The sequence below is a fragment of the Cebidichthys violaceus genome, unplaced genomic scaffold, assembly GCF_023349555.1.
Source record: "Cebidichthys violaceus isolate CVI_PGR_0920_01 unplaced genomic scaffold, fCebVio1.0.p SCAF_10, whole genome shotgun sequence".
Taxonomy (NCBI): Eukaryota; Metazoa; Chordata; class Actinopteri; order Perciformes; family Stichaeidae; genus Cebidichthys; species Cebidichthys violaceus.
Window position 1 is genome coordinate 10,274,632 of NW_027176263.1, and position 18,808 is coordinate 10,293,439.

The 18,808-nt window shown below is 39.6% G+C and overlaps 1 protein-coding gene across 3 annotated transcripts in view; it reads right to left on the minus strand.

Moving 5' to 3' along the window:
* The window catches only part of macrod2 (mono-ADP ribosylhydrolase 2), a 383,002-nt gene extending 370,544 nt beyond the window's left edge, over positions 1-12,458 (minus strand). The window contains exons 1-3 of one of the 3 annotated variants that reach the window (XM_068724930.1): positions 12,236-12,458; positions 8,088-8,189; positions 5,359-5,472 (exon numbers count right to left, since the gene is read on the minus strand). In XM_068724930.1, coding sequence (XP_068581031.1) covers positions 5,359-5,472; positions 8,088-8,189; positions 12,236-12,272 — 253 coding nt within the window. In that variant the 5' untranslated portion in view covers positions 12,273-12,458. The remainder of the gene's footprint in view (positions 1-5,358; positions 5,473-8,087; positions 8,190-12,235) is intronic. The other 2 variants (XM_068724931.1, XM_068724929.1) reach the window with 2 other exon arrangements.
* Positions 12,459-18,808: the final 6,350 nt, after the last annotated feature.

The following is an 18,808-nucleotide window of genomic DNA, read 5'->3' on the forward strand; positions in this document are numbered from 1 at the left end:
TAACTGGACCTTTTAGTGCAGGACCCAACGCAACCCACTCACCGGAGTCATTTCACTGTTCAACAGAGCAGCAAGCTCCCTCAGCCAGGGGCATCGATTTTCATTCTTGGTGTGACAGTGCAACAATCACAAGTTTGCTCAAGAAGTTACCCATCCTCTGCAACGGTTTGTAATGTACTGTGTGCGCGTGCGCGTGCGCGTGCGCATGTTTCTATATGCAACTGGCACCACAGTGAAACGGAGAACAGCGAGTGAGAGACCCTGAATTGCAGTCAAATTGCTGGGAGCTTGGCTGCATCACTCAGGGAGGTTATGGCACAGGGTGGGAATCTGCAGAGAGACGGATAGACCCGTCGAGCCAGACTCTCCAGGGAATGAGTGTGTTGTGCAGCACATCCATGGCCTGACAGAAAATCTAATGAAGAGTCTATGCTGACAAGATCCCCAAACAGTAGGACGCAAAACCATAAGCCATAGGCTTTATCAATCACAAAAGGAAGAGGAACGGTAAAACGTGAATTGTAAAGTTGACATCATTCTTTGGCTTGTCATGCCACAGTCTGGTGTTAGTCTTAATGGGTGTGGGGTTGGGACAACCTATTCTGCAACTGCTAAAAAATGTCCCCATTCCATAACAGTAATGAAGTGGCCCAACAACAATTTAGACAGAAAAAAAGGATTTGGACAGCAAATCAATTTCACCTAAGAATACTGCCTTTCACAAAATAGAAAAGGAGAATATGTTGTCATATATATTACAAGTAGACCTTTGAAAAGAACCCTAAAGTTAGGAAGAGTGACGGTGAAAAAGTCGGTCTTTTTAGAGTCCGTCTATAGACCAAGAGCAGCGAGAGAATAAAAATGCCACATCTACTTTTCATTCTGGAAAGCCTTGTGCTCTGCAGGCTAAAATATTACCAGAGCACTCAGAGAGTCATTCCCTAATAAATAAGGCAGTGCTCTCCATTAAGGCTTGTGTCTCAGAGAAGCATATAATATTCTCTGGACATTACACACCATTATCCTGCTCTGTTGCCGTGCTGCCACCACTACTGAGGTTTCCAATAAGTGGGGAAGGATGAACCACAACCTCACCCTTAAAAGAAAAGTAACCCCTTGGAGATGCAAAAAGTGTTCTCCCTTCAATAACTTTGCAGAAAATATGCAGCTCAGTTTTATGTTTTGATTGCATGTAGCCGCTGTTTTTACACATGAATAATATTGGATAAATCAAATTTAGCACTTTATTTTATTATTTCTTATTTGCTATTCTTATACAAATGTTACCTCAAACAACCCAATAACTGATTCCATGTCAGTCAACACCGTTAAAAGAAATTTAGTTCAAGTGCAATTTAAATAAATATCAAATAAGTGTTACAGAAGCCACTATAGTTTTCTTTAACTCTCATCTGGAACAACATACAGGGAAGCTTCATTTAGAATGTTATGATGACTGACATTAACCACCTCTATGTTCCCGTTCTCTGAATCACAGAATAACATTGTATTCTGTTCACCAGCGCACCCGGTAGCCTTCTGTACTGTACATTCTGCATCATTGAAGAGTAAACAACATTGCCTGTGTGCCAAGCAGCCCCACAGGCAAACAATGTTTGAATGGACTGCATATCAAAAAGCGTATAAAAGTCAATCTCCACTGGATTATGGTAGTCGGTCCTCCGAGGGTCACTGCTCTCATCAAACCTGCGATGACTGCAGTATGAGCAGCTCCATACAACTGAATACCAATTGCCTTTCTCACATGCATCTCAACCCCTTTCAGGTTCTTTATAGCGTACATAACCAGATTCCCTATGCACACTAAATTGGCTCCTTTAAAAAATGATCTAATACAGAAATATGGGAAAGGTTTACGGCGGGTAATGGATTAGGAGTCAACCCCTGTGCATAATTACCACAGTCATCATGATAAGAAAAGTCCTCTCCACTTCGTACAGTTATCTTTTCTCCCTCATTGTGATCTGAGGGATGGTGACACTCACATGAACTCCACGTACAAAGACAAGGAGAAAAATGGAAGACACGATCTTGTGTTTGTCATGTAAAAGCAACAGTAATGACATGCATTCAATTTAAAAACGCACCCCTTCAACTTTAAATGAACCCTATAATTTTCTATGAAACATGCCGTGGTTAAGTGTGATAGTCTCCTCTTTCCATTGATCATTGTCCGACTACTGGCTACTAGACGATGAGGGGAATTGTTGGCTATTTGCCAAAATTACTGAAAAAACGCAGTGTTGTCACTTGCATGCTGAACATATTAGAGCTATTATACAAAGAGGAAATGGCATCCTGTAGAGGAATCTGGACCTACAATCTAGACAATGTGCGGAGTGAACAATGAGAGATGCGTCATGCCTCCCTGTCACTTTCATGCTTTAGAAGCAGTAGGCAGAGGGTTACAGGGAGCAGGAGTTTGAGTGGTGGCTCACTCTACAGAGCAGGCTGAGCTGGGCCATCTGGATGCTGCAGCCACCGCGTCATGACGAGGCCATCCTGCCCTCCACCCCCGCAGTTCACCGATTGTCACCACAGCACCTCCTTGTCTTGCGCTCTCCAGGCTCTCACCCAGGTGACAGTTTGAGCACCTTCTGTTCAACCTCCAGCCAAACAGAATTAAGGAAGAATTAAAAACTCAATGAGCCTAATAATTAAACTTTAATGGAGGACATAAAGCAACTTGACACCCCCTAAAAGCTATAGGCAGCCAGCATAACAGTAGCACCAAGTGGCCTGTGTCCCTTAAAATTACAGACATTGCTCCTTTGCAGCCAACATATTGCTGCCGTCATGACAAAACCTTGTTGCACAAATGTTGTGCCTTTGGCTTATAGAATAAATTAAAAATTGTTATGTGATAAAACAAAAGAACAGGTCAGCTGAAAACAAGCTAGAAGCACTGCAGCTTTACTTACTTCCTGAACAGTTGACATTTTGGAGTCATTGTTCGCTCCCGTGAGCTACAGTCAATGCATTTAGAAAACCATGATGCCAATGCAGTCTTAAAGATAAAAAAAAAATCATAATATGTAATGACCAAAATGTTACTATTTCATCTCGCATATCATTATGATATCCTGATGCTAAATTGCTTTGTTCAACTGCAAGAACAATACAGTCTTAACTCTCCAAGCAGGTGGGGCAGCACAGGATGATACCGGCTGTACTAGTTCATCTCCACTGAACACACAGGAGGGTATAATAATAATAATAATAATAATAATAATAATAATAATAATAATAATAATAAGTAGTCTAGATATGTGAATAGTGGAACATGTGTTCCTTCCTTCATATTTCAATACATTTACACAGCAACCTTCACATTTACCTACAATTTGCATAACTAGCATCACTGCACTTGTTTATTAAGCTTTGGGCTAATATGTTCTCATAAGTCCCACGCTTCATAGACAGCAGTCTACTGGTGCCAACCTAAATGAAAAACAGCAGGAGAAAATGGAAGTACTGCCGGCTACAGATTGGAAACAGTGAATGGAAACAGTGAATAGATGAAAGCCAAGAAGTTGAACTAACTTTCCAAAGATCTTATCAAACTCCACGCTCAACATCCGCAATGTTTGTTCACATGCAGCTCAGAACTTTGCTACGCACTAAAATTTGGACAAGAGCCACAACAGCCAGAGCAGGTCCAGCTTATTCAACTAATACATAGTTTGTAACCACTATTATTAATGCCATACAATAAAAACAAAGTCTTTTGTTACCAATGACAAAAAATAAACATGGTTTGGAACACTCTATTCACATTAAAATAGACATTCACAACATACTACTATTGTTGAGCAGGACTGTCATAGATAGTGGAAGGAAACTGGGCAGCATGACACTGTATGCTGTTATCAGTCCAACCACCTGTACTAAGACAACTGGTCCTGCAGTCTGAATAGAGCAGCATTGGGCCAACTGCTGAGACCTTCTGGAAATTATAAAAGGCTTCGGCAATTCCTTCAACCTTTCAGACCCTCTGACAGCCTGCTAAACAGGATGAATTACCTCCTGGCCACCATGCAGCTCAATCAGAGCCTGGACGTCTGGCAGCATTAACTGCTGAAATAAACTGCCTGCCTTTACAAAAGTATTCAACAGTTTAAAACAAAAAGGTGCAATGCTCCCTCCTGCACCTCATTTCCATTCTAATATGCTCCATTTTTCTAGTGACTTAATAAAAACTCTGCTCGCCTTATTCCCCGTCTTAACCTTAGTTTGTTTAAAGATACTAACTGTAAAGAACATAGACTGGGATAAAACTTGATATCTCTCTTCACAGAGCTTAGATATTTCTAAATAGAATACAGCGATGCAATTCAGACATGTAGCAGTTATCAAAAAGTATAATATCAGCTACAGATGCTACATTTGTAAAAGGTCAAAATGTTGATGAAGCAAGAAAATTGCCATGACATTTAGGTGTTGGTGTACTAAACCCCATATTTGTCTTTTACATGATGCCGACGAGAATGTCATATCACCTTATCCTCATCAGGCTGAGTATTTACATAACATATTACATTCATTAGCCTTACAGATCAGTCTGTTTATCACGTCTTTTAATCTTATAAATAATAAGATTAACAGATGCATAAATTACAGAGTAGTAATTTCACACGAGATGCACATTGCTTGTTAGACTGTAATGCGTGTATGTGCGTGTTTGCAAATGCCGCATGAGGAAGGTTAAAAGTTATGAAACAACTGCAGAAAGCCAAAGTAGACCGTGTTTAACATACTGCTGTTATACAGCTATAGGGTGGGACTATCAAGTCTATGGCTGCAAAAGAGCTGAGAGCATTAGCTGCAGAAGCAACAGGTAAAGCAATCTTTCAGCAACTCTGATGTGTGTCGGTTGTGAGCAGACTGCAGAACGTTACATAACAGGAGCAGAAATCTCTGAAAAACAAAGATCTGCTAACTCTCTCCGATTCGACATCCTCTCTTTGAGTCACCATAACAAATCTTTACTTAACTGAACCAATGGCTATGTGGCTGCTAATCCTTACAGCACACACATTCGTGACGAATGAGATAATTGTAACTTCCAACTGAATCAGAATGAATTCAGGCATCAACCTCATGTTTCTCTGGCACAAGGTAGGAGAAAGAGCTGGAACTGCAACAAGACGTTAGTAAGTAAAGGTCAGAACGGTATCTAGTCCCTGTATTGCAGCATACAGGAGGTCAGATCCAGGAGAGCAGCACTTTCTGAGTCTGAACAGTAGAGGGCAGCCAAGGACAATTTAATAGCCGAGGTGCATTCCAGCAGCAAACACCATCACACAGCTCCCAAAAGGTCAAAGGGCAGATTCTTACCTGCATTGACGATGGCATCCACCTCCAAGACCGTAATATCTCCTTTGTAGAGAGATACTTTATCAGTCAGCCCTCCTCCGCCCGTCAGATCATTCCCTTCCTCTTTTTCATTGGCTGAAATAACAAAATAAAGACATCTTCAACTCCTTGTACTCATTCAAATCAGAAGATCAAAACATTGAGATGCCCCTCAATAAATACACACATTATTTGTTCCTTTATATAGACACAAAAGCAGATTCATGAATGGTTCTCAAACGTACCTAAATGTGATGATGTTGATGGAGAATAGACTCCATTTATTGTTTATTCCAGTTTTCTATAAAGCAATACTTCATAGAGTGGAAGAAAGTGGAAAATACTGTACATACTGTAATATCACGACTCTAGATAGTGTTTGACATGGACACTGTGAACTTTAATTCAGAATACTCATTTGTATTCCTTCTATACAGTAAGGTGTATATATATATGTGTGTGTGTGTGTGTGTGTGTGTGTGTGTGTATATCTATCCATCCATCCATCCATCCATCCATCCATCCATCCATCCACACACACACACACACACACACACACACACACACACACACACACACACACACACACATATATATACGCACACATATACACACACAATAAACATAAAAAACTTTTTAAATTGTGTGATGCAATGTGTGGTAATTTCTATGAGCTGGTATATTCTGTGGATAACAAGCAAGGTAAGTTTAGGCATGACAATTTTGTAAAGTATACCTCCTTTAAGAAAGGTTAACAACCAAGGAGCTGTGAATCAGCAGTTCTGTTTCATACTGGTTCTTTAAGAAGAATACATCAGCTAAGAGCCATAACAAAGTTATTATACCTTGTTTAATTTAATGCAGAGACAAATACCACAGCAGATGTGTTCTTTTGTTAAGTTGCCGTCTTGTCACTGTCATATGTCTCTTTTTCTTGATATGGTTTCATGTTGTTGTTGTGATTGTTTTCATGTAAAACAACAGACTGTAGCACTGTGCCCAAGACAAGTTTCCCCTCTGGGTCAATAAAGTTTACGCCATCTATTTCTGTCACTCCTAAACAAGTTAACATTTTACCTCACTTCACCAAGCGTCAATTGTAGTCTGTGACTCTCGATTGCATTCATCATCCAACCTCATTTGTTTCTATACATTACCTCCCTGCAGCATTAAGTTCACATCAGAGCACTTATATTCCATGTCAAGCCAACTACACTGACAACTTTATAGAACGGTCTTATTTGTAACTTCAATGTTACCTTTATTTATGCTATACCAAATTGATTTAATTTTATTGAAACATGTTATTTACATAAAAGACGTACTATTAATAAGAGTATCTTTGTAGCATAATTAGTTGTGACTTAGAATGTGAACGCTAGAATAATTTAAGTACTTTTGAAACTTAGCACTAAATTAACACAGTGGTTGTCAAACCTATGTTTCAATAGTATACCCCCTTTGAAATATTTTTCAGCCAAGTACCCCTTAACGCAAATCATTTTTGGTAAAAAAAACAAAGCCTACAGAGGTAATGTTAGGCCTACAGTACGGTGCACCATCAATGTCTTCTTTACTAAGCAACAACCTTGTCACTGAAAAACACTTAAATGCTACATTTCAAGTGTTCATGACAGTACTCTGTTCTCACTTTCTGTTTTCCTTCTTTCTCTATGTTTTCAGGTGTAAGCCACAAATACGTTTTCCTTATTTTATTCATTATGGAAACTGTCTTCTCGGTTCACATTGAACAAACAGAATTATGAACCTGATTGCATTTGTTGCGGCAGTTGACAGTTTATGGCAGTTAACGATTGCATTTAATAAAAAAATATTTAATATAAAATGTAGTTTGTCAATCTAACATTTACATTTGTATTGAAGGTATTATAGCATCATCTTTGTAGCAATTGCTGGTGTGCATGAGTGATATTTTTTAACATTAAAAATAAAATTTGAAGTACCCCCTGCAGTACTCCAAAGTACCCCTAGGGGTACTCGTACCCCCATTTGAGAAACAATGCTGTAGTCTACTTAACTGTTGGGTTACAGCAGTGTTTTGTGACTTTATTGGTTTCTGACCGTTATAAAGCTCTGTTACTGTTGGCTGACAAGTAACAACGGATTTTCAATTAAGAAGTATGTTCTTCTAAGTTTTCTTTATTGATTTTTGTCACTTTTTTGATTTATACATAATCCATAACACTTGCCTTTAATCTAACTTTAGATGCAAAAAGGTTTAGGCTCCATACTGTATGTTCTCCAAGAAATTAGAAAGCAATAGAGGCTTGGTGAACAAAAAGACATGTCAGATTTTCATATTATTTTACTAACATTAGCAAATCCCCTTCTCCTAATCATACAAGTCCCTTTTTTTAAGTTAGCAAACTGTCTGTGCTGATATTTCACACTTAAAAACACTTTAACCTAATTACAAATTCAGGAAAACATTACCAATATCATGCAAGCTCCAGCATACGGAAAAATACATGTACAGCTCGTTTATGTGCAGAATTTAGTTTCTTTATATTTTCATACAAATATAAGTGTGGCTAAATGCACAAAAATGGGCAAAATACTTAAACTGTAATGTAGCCACCAGAATTATTGCAAAATAATTTTTCAGGTGGGCTGTGTAAACAGTGCCATTATGTGTCAGCTTATTGTAGCTGAATGTCTTGAGTTGGGTGTCACTGATAAGAAGCGCTTACGTCTATTTTCCTCTCCCCAGGTTGTGATCTTGTCCAAAGATATAAAATCTTGACGGCGATACTCCTTGCGTCTCTCCTCCCGATCTAGACGGAGCAGTCTCTCTGTGGAGGAAAGACACCATACATTAAACATGAGTAAAGCCGGTACCATGGAAGAATAAAAGAGATAAAGAGGGAAGTAGACTTGGTACTGGCATAGACAGCTAATAACAAATAAAACATGAATTTCCAGTGAGACACATAAACTCACTTAAATCTTTGCATTTATTCTTTTATCAATAACTTCACAAACTGTCTTACAGTTTCTACCCATCGTTGTAGTAGACAGATATTAGACAGTTGCTCAGACTCATCCTCCACCTCTCACCTGGTACTGCCATCATCATCATCATCATCATCATCGGTCATGTCCCACTCCTCACTGCTCCAGCTCCACACCTCTTTACACTGACACGATGAAAAATGGGTATCTTAAATAAAGCAATAATTAATAATGTGATCCTGCTTCATGCATTAAAATCCCCTTTTGGATTGCATGGTCAAAGTGCAGGATCTGCAATGACAGAGCACCCCTGGAGCTGGTAGCGTCTTACTCAAACACACTTCAGTAGTGTAGCTGCTGCTTGTTTGAACACAACTACGGAGTCTACCCCACTCAATACATCAGAGGTCCTCAGCCATGTGTCATAGAAACCCAAAACAATGCAGGCTTGCATTCCAATCAGACACCTCACCACCATTTGATTTCACTCATTAGTCCCTCTTGTGTGGTTGTGGGGGTGATAATTAGTGAAGCTGGCTGTTGTGTGGATTGGCTGGACTGAAAATGTGAATACTCTTGTGTCTCCATGGCTCTCAGATGAGAACCACAGCACTACGCAACCCTGTTGCCTAAGCTTCATTGCACTCTGAAATGTTTGTCCTACCTTGCACAAGCTCTGTGCTGCTCTGCCCCTGAAGTCATTCTTATGGGACTTTATCATCTATAGGCCCTTTTCACAGCAGCCATTATGACATTAACATTGCAGGGTAAACACAGCTGTTTTTAACAACATGAATTATGGAACTGCTCCATTTGTGGGCCAGGGCCCTGGTATTGCGTATGCTGGCTCACTGGAAAGGCTGTGACCATAGACAGCAGATAAGAAGTGGACGGAGTCATCGTGACGTCACCCATTGGTTTATGGACTGCCGCCTTGAGTTCGGCGATTTGGCCGTCTCCATCTTGGAATACGGCAATCGCCATCTTGACTTTTCGGCAATATTTGGAATGCGGAAATGTGACGTAGAGATGCCGTATACGGCTCTGGTAGTGGCAGCGACATGTCCTTTACAGTATACTCCGCTTTGTGTTCTATTTGAGTCTAAATGGACCATAATTTACTAAATTAACATCATGCTGTATTGAAGAAAACTTGAAACTAGTGATTGAGACCATAAACTCATGTTTACAATATTTACTGAGGTAATAAATCAAGTGAGAAGTTGAGTCATTTTCTCATAGACTTCCATACAATCCGACTTCTTTTTGCAGGCGGAGGAGTCGCCCCCTGCCAGTAGAGAGAATACAAGTTTTAAGACACTTCCACAGTGGCCTCACTCTGCAGAACCTGAGGTTGCCACACACTATATAGAATAGGACAATAAGTAATTTTACTTATTACAACTGTGTTTACCCTTCTATGACATGTGTAAAAAAACACAAGCTTCTCCTAGTTACCTAAGCTGCAGTGTGCAAGACGTGCGAGTACTTCTTGTTATTCGTTTGTGGGTTTTACAACAAATTCCAACATGACCGGCTGACATTAGAAACATCACACAGCTGCTGCTGCTGCTTAACCTTTGTACTGCTGCATCACTCTTGGGTCCTTTCCTAATGTTCATCTCTATGACCGTAAAAAGAGCCTCAACTTGCTACTGAATCTCCAGAAAACACTGGGCTCTTCTGCAAAAAACAAGCTTCATCCTCATTACGTGCTTCACTGTGAAATCTCCGCCAAATAAATACCCCAGTGCACACAGCGTGGACTTTGGTCAATTAAAACATCCCCTCTATGAAACGGTTTAAGATGAAACTGAAAGTGGATGTGATACAACGCTACACAAAAACATCCTAATAGTTTACTATAATTGGCTCTTAACAACAAAATGTTGAGGTCTATAATAACACAAGGATCCTTAAGTCATCCTTTGGCAACATCCTGCAGTAAGTCAGGCTACAATTAAAAGGTATTTCCGCAGTGGGGGATATCCATTCTATCCCCTGTGTTGCTGTGATGCGTTTTCTCTCCCTCTTGCCCACTCCTGTCATTCCCAAGGCTGCTTTTATTCTACATGGATGAATAAAAAGCCACTTCTGAGGTTGAACACAGCAAAGCTCTCTGGACCACGCTAAAGAGCTTTGTCACTCTCCTGAACTTATAGTCATTGAAGAATCCCACAGCTTAGTTTAGATGCTACGAGAACAGGTTGGGCTCAAAATGTGCTTCATTAATATTAAGAATATGAATAATGTGAGAAACGAGATTGTGTTACCGGTTGATGCTAAGTGCCATATGATTTTTCTAACAAAATTCTACTGACAACAAGACGCAAGAAGATGTGACTGCCTGTCACATTACATCACATTTTAAGATTTCAATACCATCAATATTCCTGTTTCATGTCTGGCACGTTTTTGCCCATTTTAAAATAAGGTTGATTTTACCAACACATATTGATCTATCTTTGTTGGTACTACATTTGACACAGCCTACCAGTCTAGCCCTGGGTCAAAACACCATTTAAAAAAATAATGACAATAAATTCCTTAAGTTTCAGAATTTCTTTCACATTTTGACTTGCCTTGATCTCACAATTTGAGCTCGAGGGTGTATGCTCAGAATATGAAATCTGATTTGCTTTGATGTTCCCTCCATGCTACTACCTGCTCAAACTGGAAACGTCTGGCTAAGATTATTTATTACCTTTGCTCCGAGAATTTAAATGACCATTGTAAAGATTTTCCCATAATACCCAAAAAATTAGGCACTTGTCAACAGGCTTGATGGCGGACACTGAGCAAGCTGCAGTACTTTATAAGAAAAAGTAGAGACCAAAAAATTCCAATGATTAACTCCCCAACAACGTCAGCGATAATTAAAAACTATTGTTCTTTCAGTTATTAATTGAGGTCACATCCATTCTGAACAGAGGCCAGAGCTGTAAATCTCTCTGTCAATGTGATAGGAACAGGAAACCAGTTTCCTCACATGCAGCAGTGCTGTACACACCTTAACGTTGCACAGCAGGAAGACCACAGGTGGAATGAATATCTTTAATGATGGCTCCATTCCATTTGGCGTTTACTAGCTGCAGGGACCTCGTTCTGCGCATGCTTACTCAGTAGCATAGATGGACAAAGTGGCATAAACGGAATGGAGCCGTCACTAATTAATGTGATTGATTACACCTGCGCTGTACCTGTTGCGACGACGTCTAGCATGGAAAAGCTTTACTGTGTCATGAAATGAATAACTTATGAACATAGCTAGGAGTTAGCATGTCTCTCTCGGCCCCTTTGAGCAACAGCAGGTCTCGCCTGTAGCCTGTCATGTCTCCGAAACTGAAAGCACTGGAGTCAAATAGGCGAGTTTGATAACTAGCATTATTCGCAACTTTCACGGTTTGAAACAAAGAAACTCTCTGAGAAATTGTGAATAACCACGTTTTTAAAGTATTAGACACTGCTGACGGGATATTTAGCAGCAGAGAAGGTTGTTTGCAACTCAGGGAGCCACTGTTGGTGTATCACACAGGTGGAAGGCAGGATGTGTTAGTTCGGGATACTCGAACAGGTACATTAGGGCTCGGCACAGATCTGCGAGAGGCTTAAACGTAAGCTAATGAGCATGCAAGACGCACTATGAGAATAGTGTTGCTGCGAATGTCAAACATGTATTACGGAAGCTAAACAGAGGCGCAACATCATTATAACATCTGTACAGCCACCGTATGGGACTACCGAGTAGTCCAGATAGTAAAGTGCCTATTGTCACAGCATCACGGGGAGGACAGGAAGAGTGTCTGTCAATCTTCTGACATGGTTGAATTCATGCTGTCTGCCATTGAGATGATGATAGCCTCATTCTCCCCAAAACAAGCCTTACCTTTTTCAGTCTTCCAGTCCTTTTTCTTTTTGCTCATGCTGCCGGAATGGTTTGACTTCGAATGGTTGTTTTTTGACTGTAGCAACCCCAGGCTCACAGTGAATAGTGCTCCGGGGGAAAAAACTGAAATGTAAAGTGAAACAGCCTCTGGACGGTTGTTTCACCTGTGAAGCTGTCAAATTTCTATGGACCTCAGTGGGCTCAACCTACCGTGAGTGCGCCGTAAATTATGTGTACGAATACTGGCTGAATGATTGGGCGTCGAAAACCGGGAAGTGAGCACGCGATTGGTCCGGCTGCTGAGTCAATCAGAGAAGGTCCACGCGCTGCGGAGGCATGGTAGGTTGTTTCCGGTGGTTCATCCGACTGCCGTGTGAAGTGTTTGGCCAGTAACGCCGGGCTACTCGGATGCAAACTGCAATAAGTGGAGGCTGCTATGACTCAGTGCAACTTAGCGGGGAAACAGTCGTGTATATTATAAATAAATACATACTTTTAATAGGTTTATGTTATACGACAGTGTATTTTGCAGTAGATTTAGTTAACATTTGATCCCAATACAGATAAAACTGTGCATGTGCATACAGTGATATGATAGGCTATGTTATAGTATTAGACTACATTTGTTTTGTAGGTCAATATTATGGTAACTTCCTAATAATAATCATACTTCTGAATATTCCTGTCATTAAAACTTGTTTTACAGTTTAGAAATTGTTTATAGAAAGATGGGTTTAGTTTAGCATGATATGTCCATATTTTCATGATAGGGTGATTGTTCCTGATATGGATGAAACTTGCCTTGCTGTAACCCTGAGCTATAATTGTTGTGTAATTGTTTGGATCATAGCAACAGTTTTTATGATAATTTTGGCCAATAGTATCTGAGGTAACTATTATGTTCTAACCTGCTCTTGTTTGTGGCAGAGGACATCATCTCACAGGATGAACCAGATCGGACCAGTAAGTCCGGCTGTCGTATGAGAGAGGCTGGTTCCAGAGACCACCGTCTGTCATCTGTTGTGTGTTAGCTCTGCTCTGGTCCAGACCCATCTGCTCCTGAGACCGCTGACATTATCTGAGAGTGGAAAATATCTTTCATCCAAGCTGTACTCTGGATTTTTAAAAGTAAGGGTTATTTTAGTGAAATACATTCAGTTTTCATATCAACAATTTTTGTTTTCATAAATACATTTATAACATTAACAGTAAGTTGATAGTATTGGTGGAAGTCATGTTCCTGCTCCATTTGGGTTAATTATTTCTGAAACTAATATTACAAAGTGCAAAGGATTTACATTTCCCAATTCTCTCACCAGACGTTTCATATTCCAGTCAAATTAAAGATCTTTATCTCATTGAGCTGCTGCCCTTTTTTAGGAAATTAAGACCAAGTAATCAGCTCTCACATTTGGCACATAGATTCATAATTTGTCCTTGCAATATCTTAATTAGTTTCCACTTTATCTAATATGGATTTACAAAACATAAAATACTATATCAGTGTCTGTTCTATATAAAACCACATTGGGACATTGACAGAACTTCCTTAGCCACAGCTCTTGGAATGGCAGATTAAAGTGTCAACCTTTACCCTATATTCAAATATAAAGATGAGATTTGAATGAAGTGGCCATTGCTGTACTAGTCAAACCAAACCACTAGATGTCGATCTTGCAACATTATAAGCAGCAGTACACACAAAGTGATGCCGTTAAGAAACTGAGACAAGCAATAAGTAAGACAGATTAAAACAGGTTTGTGATTTCAAACTAACCTTATAAAGATTGGCAGATATTTCACTGAGGCATGTGGAGATTACTGTTATTAGGCAATATTGCTCTAAATAATCTCATATGCTCTCTCTGATATATGAGGGAGGCATATTTAGAAGGAGACTGGTTCAAAACACCTTCGTCAGCATGTTTCATACCCTGCTGTCTTTGTGAAAGATGCTAAATGCAAAGTGTGTGGCCCTGACCTTTTGACCTTTCAATAAAGCCTCATACATTTCTATTAGACTTGAGAGGTATTTCTGTTTACACTAAACTTCTTGTTAAACTGTTATGCTATACTGAAATACATCAATACATATACTACACTATAATTTTAGTTATGAGACTGAAGCCTCTTGGCATCCATAGTCCACTCACACATGTTTTCACTTATGTTGTCAGATTAAAGCTCTTTGTGTTGGCACATCACATCTCCCTCACTCTCCTGTTTTCTGTAATGTAGCACCGGTTAGGGCGAGACAACTTATCTCGTTATCATTCTTATTGGTCCATAGAGTTTTGTGACATCCCGTTATTTCAAGCTCTATTCACTTGACCAGAGGTCCAATCAGCCAGAGTAATGGAAGGCACCTGTGAGGGTGTGCAGGGCCTTAAAGTGTTATTGGATGTTGTGTTATGGAGTCCTGGGTTCATTCACTATCACGATTAATGGGCTTTTTTGTCTCTTTGTAATTTCGTCACCTAACACGAATCAGCAAACAATGAAACTGTACACTCGACAGGTTTTCTCATTGTTTTAGGGTGATTTAAAATAACAACATTCAATGTGTCTCGTATTTGCTATAATTGTGTAATGCAGACAACACCATGTCTGATGAGCAGCAAAAAGATAAAACTTGGCTGTCTGTTCCCAGTGACTAGTTGCTTGTACAGGGCAGAATCTGTATATTCCACATATACTCCAAAGGATCTATTCGTGTAAGAGTGCGTAGGCAATTGTTATCGCCATGGTTACAGCACAAGGAGATTAAGCCGGTGGCTGTACCTACAAGTCACTGGCAAGAACATTGCATCGTCTAATCTTTTGTTGGCTTGATACGTATGTTTTCCATATCCCACTTATTATAATCACAGCAACGTAATTACAGCAAACAACACAATTATCTACAGAGAAATGCTCAAAATTTACCCATGACTTAAAGTGAGCCCAGGAGCTAAAGGAATCATCATTATGGCAATTGTTGTTTATACGTGTTCTTATGTCAATATCCGTAAGTCCTTTGATGTTTTTTTTGTGACTATCTGGTTTGGGTTGTATCATCATGTCTGTTCTCAGTCAGTGCCTAATGATAAAACATGATTTGTTTAATACAGTCATAGCTCAAGCCTACTGCTGCAGACTAAATACCTCTACTCTGTGGGGGGCTCCATGAGTTCAATTGGCCCCTGAGGCTTTCAGCGGAGGCCTTAAATTATTTTCTGTTTTTCATATCTTGCCAATGACAATGAAAGGGCCTCTAACTGAAAGCCTCAGATAAGCTTTGACAGTGTGAATCCACGGAGAGCATGTTAAAGCCTGTAGGGTCTGTAAAGGTGGTTTCTTGGAAAGGAAACAATTCCTCAGCCAATTTCACACACACAATAAAAAAAAAACGTTGGAAAATAATTCTAATGTTCAGTCATTAGCGATGGAAATAGTATTACAGCGCTCCAGAACTGTAAGGGAACCTTTCCTGTGAGTGCTGTCTTTGACGCAATGCCAACCCTGAGTTTGGTGGTTTGTGTGGGTCCTTTTCAACCTTCTCAATCAAACAGTTGTCTGTCCCTATCATCCATTGTGTCCTGTCTTATATCATGCTCATCTGGTCCACAGATGTAAGAAGCTATTCTGACGAAAGGAGACAAAAACCTCTGAGAAGTACCTCGGTAGAGACTAGTCCATTCGTGCAGTCTATCATGAATCTAATGCTCACCTCGTCACATGCATTCTGCTTGTTTATGTGTTCAGTATCTACTCTGTAGTACACAAGAAAAACACTTGACTTGAATAATTCTTTCAGTTCAGTTCTGTACAGTCATTTGTTGCACCATCTGGTTATAGGCCAATCATTATTTTCACATTATATTCTTCCCATTGTCCTGTCCCATAAATGTAACTCTTTTTTTTAAAATTGACAAAGTTTTCATCCTTACCCATGGCTGCTCCTTTAATGTGTGAAAAACGTTCAGACCCGGTATGAAGCTTTCTTTCTAAAACTCCTCCTGTGTTCAGCTTCAGGCTGTATGGGCTACTGCCCTGTATCTCAGAATTAGAGATCATATTCTTATATCTCCAATCTCCGGCAGTATTTCTCATTTATGGCTTTGGCACCTGTTTCATTCATGATTACAACCATTTTTTTTCCTTGTAGATCACAATCGCCTCTCGTCTGTAATCCAGCTGCAAGAGCAATTTGTCCTGAGATGCGTTGTGATGCACTAATGTGAATATAGTGGTTTACTGAGTGGTACTTGGTTTAGTCTACGTCCTTAGAATGGGTTTGGGGTTGGATATAAAAAACATCACACTGTGAGTATTCTTTTCCTCCAGGATTCCTGTGGGTTGTAGCTTTGGCAGAATGTGTTGCTACGGCTCCCTCTGTTTATTTAACTGTATTTGATAAAGCCCCCATCCAGCATGTCTCTTCACACCAGAGCGTGCCTGCTTTCTGCCTGCTCAAAGCAGCAGGAATTCCTTCCTGATCGCTGGCTGAACCCAAGTTGAATAGATTTAGTGTGGATAGATGTTCAACATGTTCAGATGTTCAAAGCGCATACGCACTAAAGTGATCCAAACTGTTATGGCTTCTATGCATCAACAGTTTTATTTGCAGGATAATTCTTCTCTCACAATGTTGGTCTGTTCCTCTTGATCCCAGCAATAATCTGTATATATATCTATATATATACAGCATCTGAATCTATGGTGTGTTTAACTTTGCTTTTTCCCTTTTTTAAATTAAACAAAAAACTAAAGCATAAACAGAAAGGAAGAAATCACTTTAATATTATATTGTAGACAAATCAAGATATCATGTGTTCCCTCTGGCTGTGCACACATTCACAGTGCAGCATCTCTGCCATGAAAACATAAAAACAGCAACCTGCCCATCATAGCCAAAATAATTGTTCATGTTTTCTGATTCTAACTCTCAAGTATAATAGAAGGTTCTTTCTTTTACCATATTCAAGTATCAGGTTATATAGCACTGTAAAAGTAAAATGTTGATGCATTGGATTTTAAAGGTCATAGCTACTAGCAAAAAAACCTGTGCGAGTGTGAATCTGTCTCAAGAAGAAGAAGCTAATAAGGCCTCAAATGAATCATGTCTGTGTAGTCATGACACATCTATTAAGACTGGACTGGCTGTTTTCCTCCGCACACCATCGACAGCAGCTAGAAGAAGTTTACACAGAGATTTCATGTCATGACACCCTTCCAAAGGCACTCTGCACCCTATAGTCCCAGCTCTCTCCCCATTAATTGCTCAACGGCACTCTTTCATCTCTGATGACTTGATCCAAAGAAAACAACATTGTGCTGCACATTATTATTAAAGAATGAGAAAGAAGCTTGTTTCTCTCCACCTATACAACTTCTGCTTGGACCATAAACACACAAGCGCCTGTTTCAGATCATGCTATTGGTCTGGCATTGAATTTAGATGGGGTCATGAGTGGAATAAATACTTTTGTTTTAGTTTGTTGTATTTTGTTTGAATATCACTAAATATAGTATGGACTAAGCTGCCTTTACATAACACTCTCTGATCTAAGAAATACGATTACCTGAGGGTGTAGCATAGGATGTCGGTGAAAGATCATTAGTTTACTCATTTCATCATTTTTATGACTTAGACATAAAACAAGCCTCCTGAAGGAGAAACAATCTCAACATATGTCCATCATTATTAGGAACTTTTATGTCTCGTACCATCTTTGGTTCACTTCTTTTTACCAAGCCATAATGATAAAACGTATTTCATGCCAAGACAGAGGAAAACTAAAAGAGAAAAATGGCGGACGATTTATAACTGTATGAATGACTGGCATATAACCTTTTCAAAAGTTTCAAAGCTAATTGTTCTCACAAAGGCAGCGTATTTGTCTGTGTCTGAAACCATACGGAGTCATTCTTCACACTGAGTCAAGAACTAAATGCTTTGCTTCAGGGTTTAATTATCAGTTGCCTGACAGGCTCAGCACAGAATTCTCAAAATGGCCATATCTCGGGAAGAGCGCATCCTTTTCTTTTTCTTACCTCCCCACTGTTGTTCTGGAGAAAGCAAAGTGATTATTGTGGACTTGATTTGCAGTTGTGGGACCTAGACTTGTTCTTAAAATATCTCTTGAGCGCACGATAGTCTCTGATTAAAGGTTGTCACTGTCTAACCTGACACACAGCTTGACCTTTATCCAAGAATGCACAGCAAAATTTGACAGAAAAAGAACATTGTGACAATATTAGAATCAGAGAGAGGGACAGAGAGAGAGAGGGAGAGAGTTAAAGCTAGCGAGAAAGAAAGAGAGAGAGAAAGAAGACATGCAATAAAGCTCACATATGGTAATTCTCAGATTTTGGGGCCACCAAGACGTCCTGATGGGAGACAAGTTTTCAATTCAAAGCATCGACCAAGTTTTAAATTTTTTTGTTGTACCACATCAGAATCCAAGACAAAGAGCTTGATTCTATTCTCATAATTTTTCGCTGACATTCAAAGTCACACAGGGAGAAATCAATTGTAGAGCATAAAAGGGCGTACCAGTTTCCTCACTGTCAATAGCCAATCATTTGCAG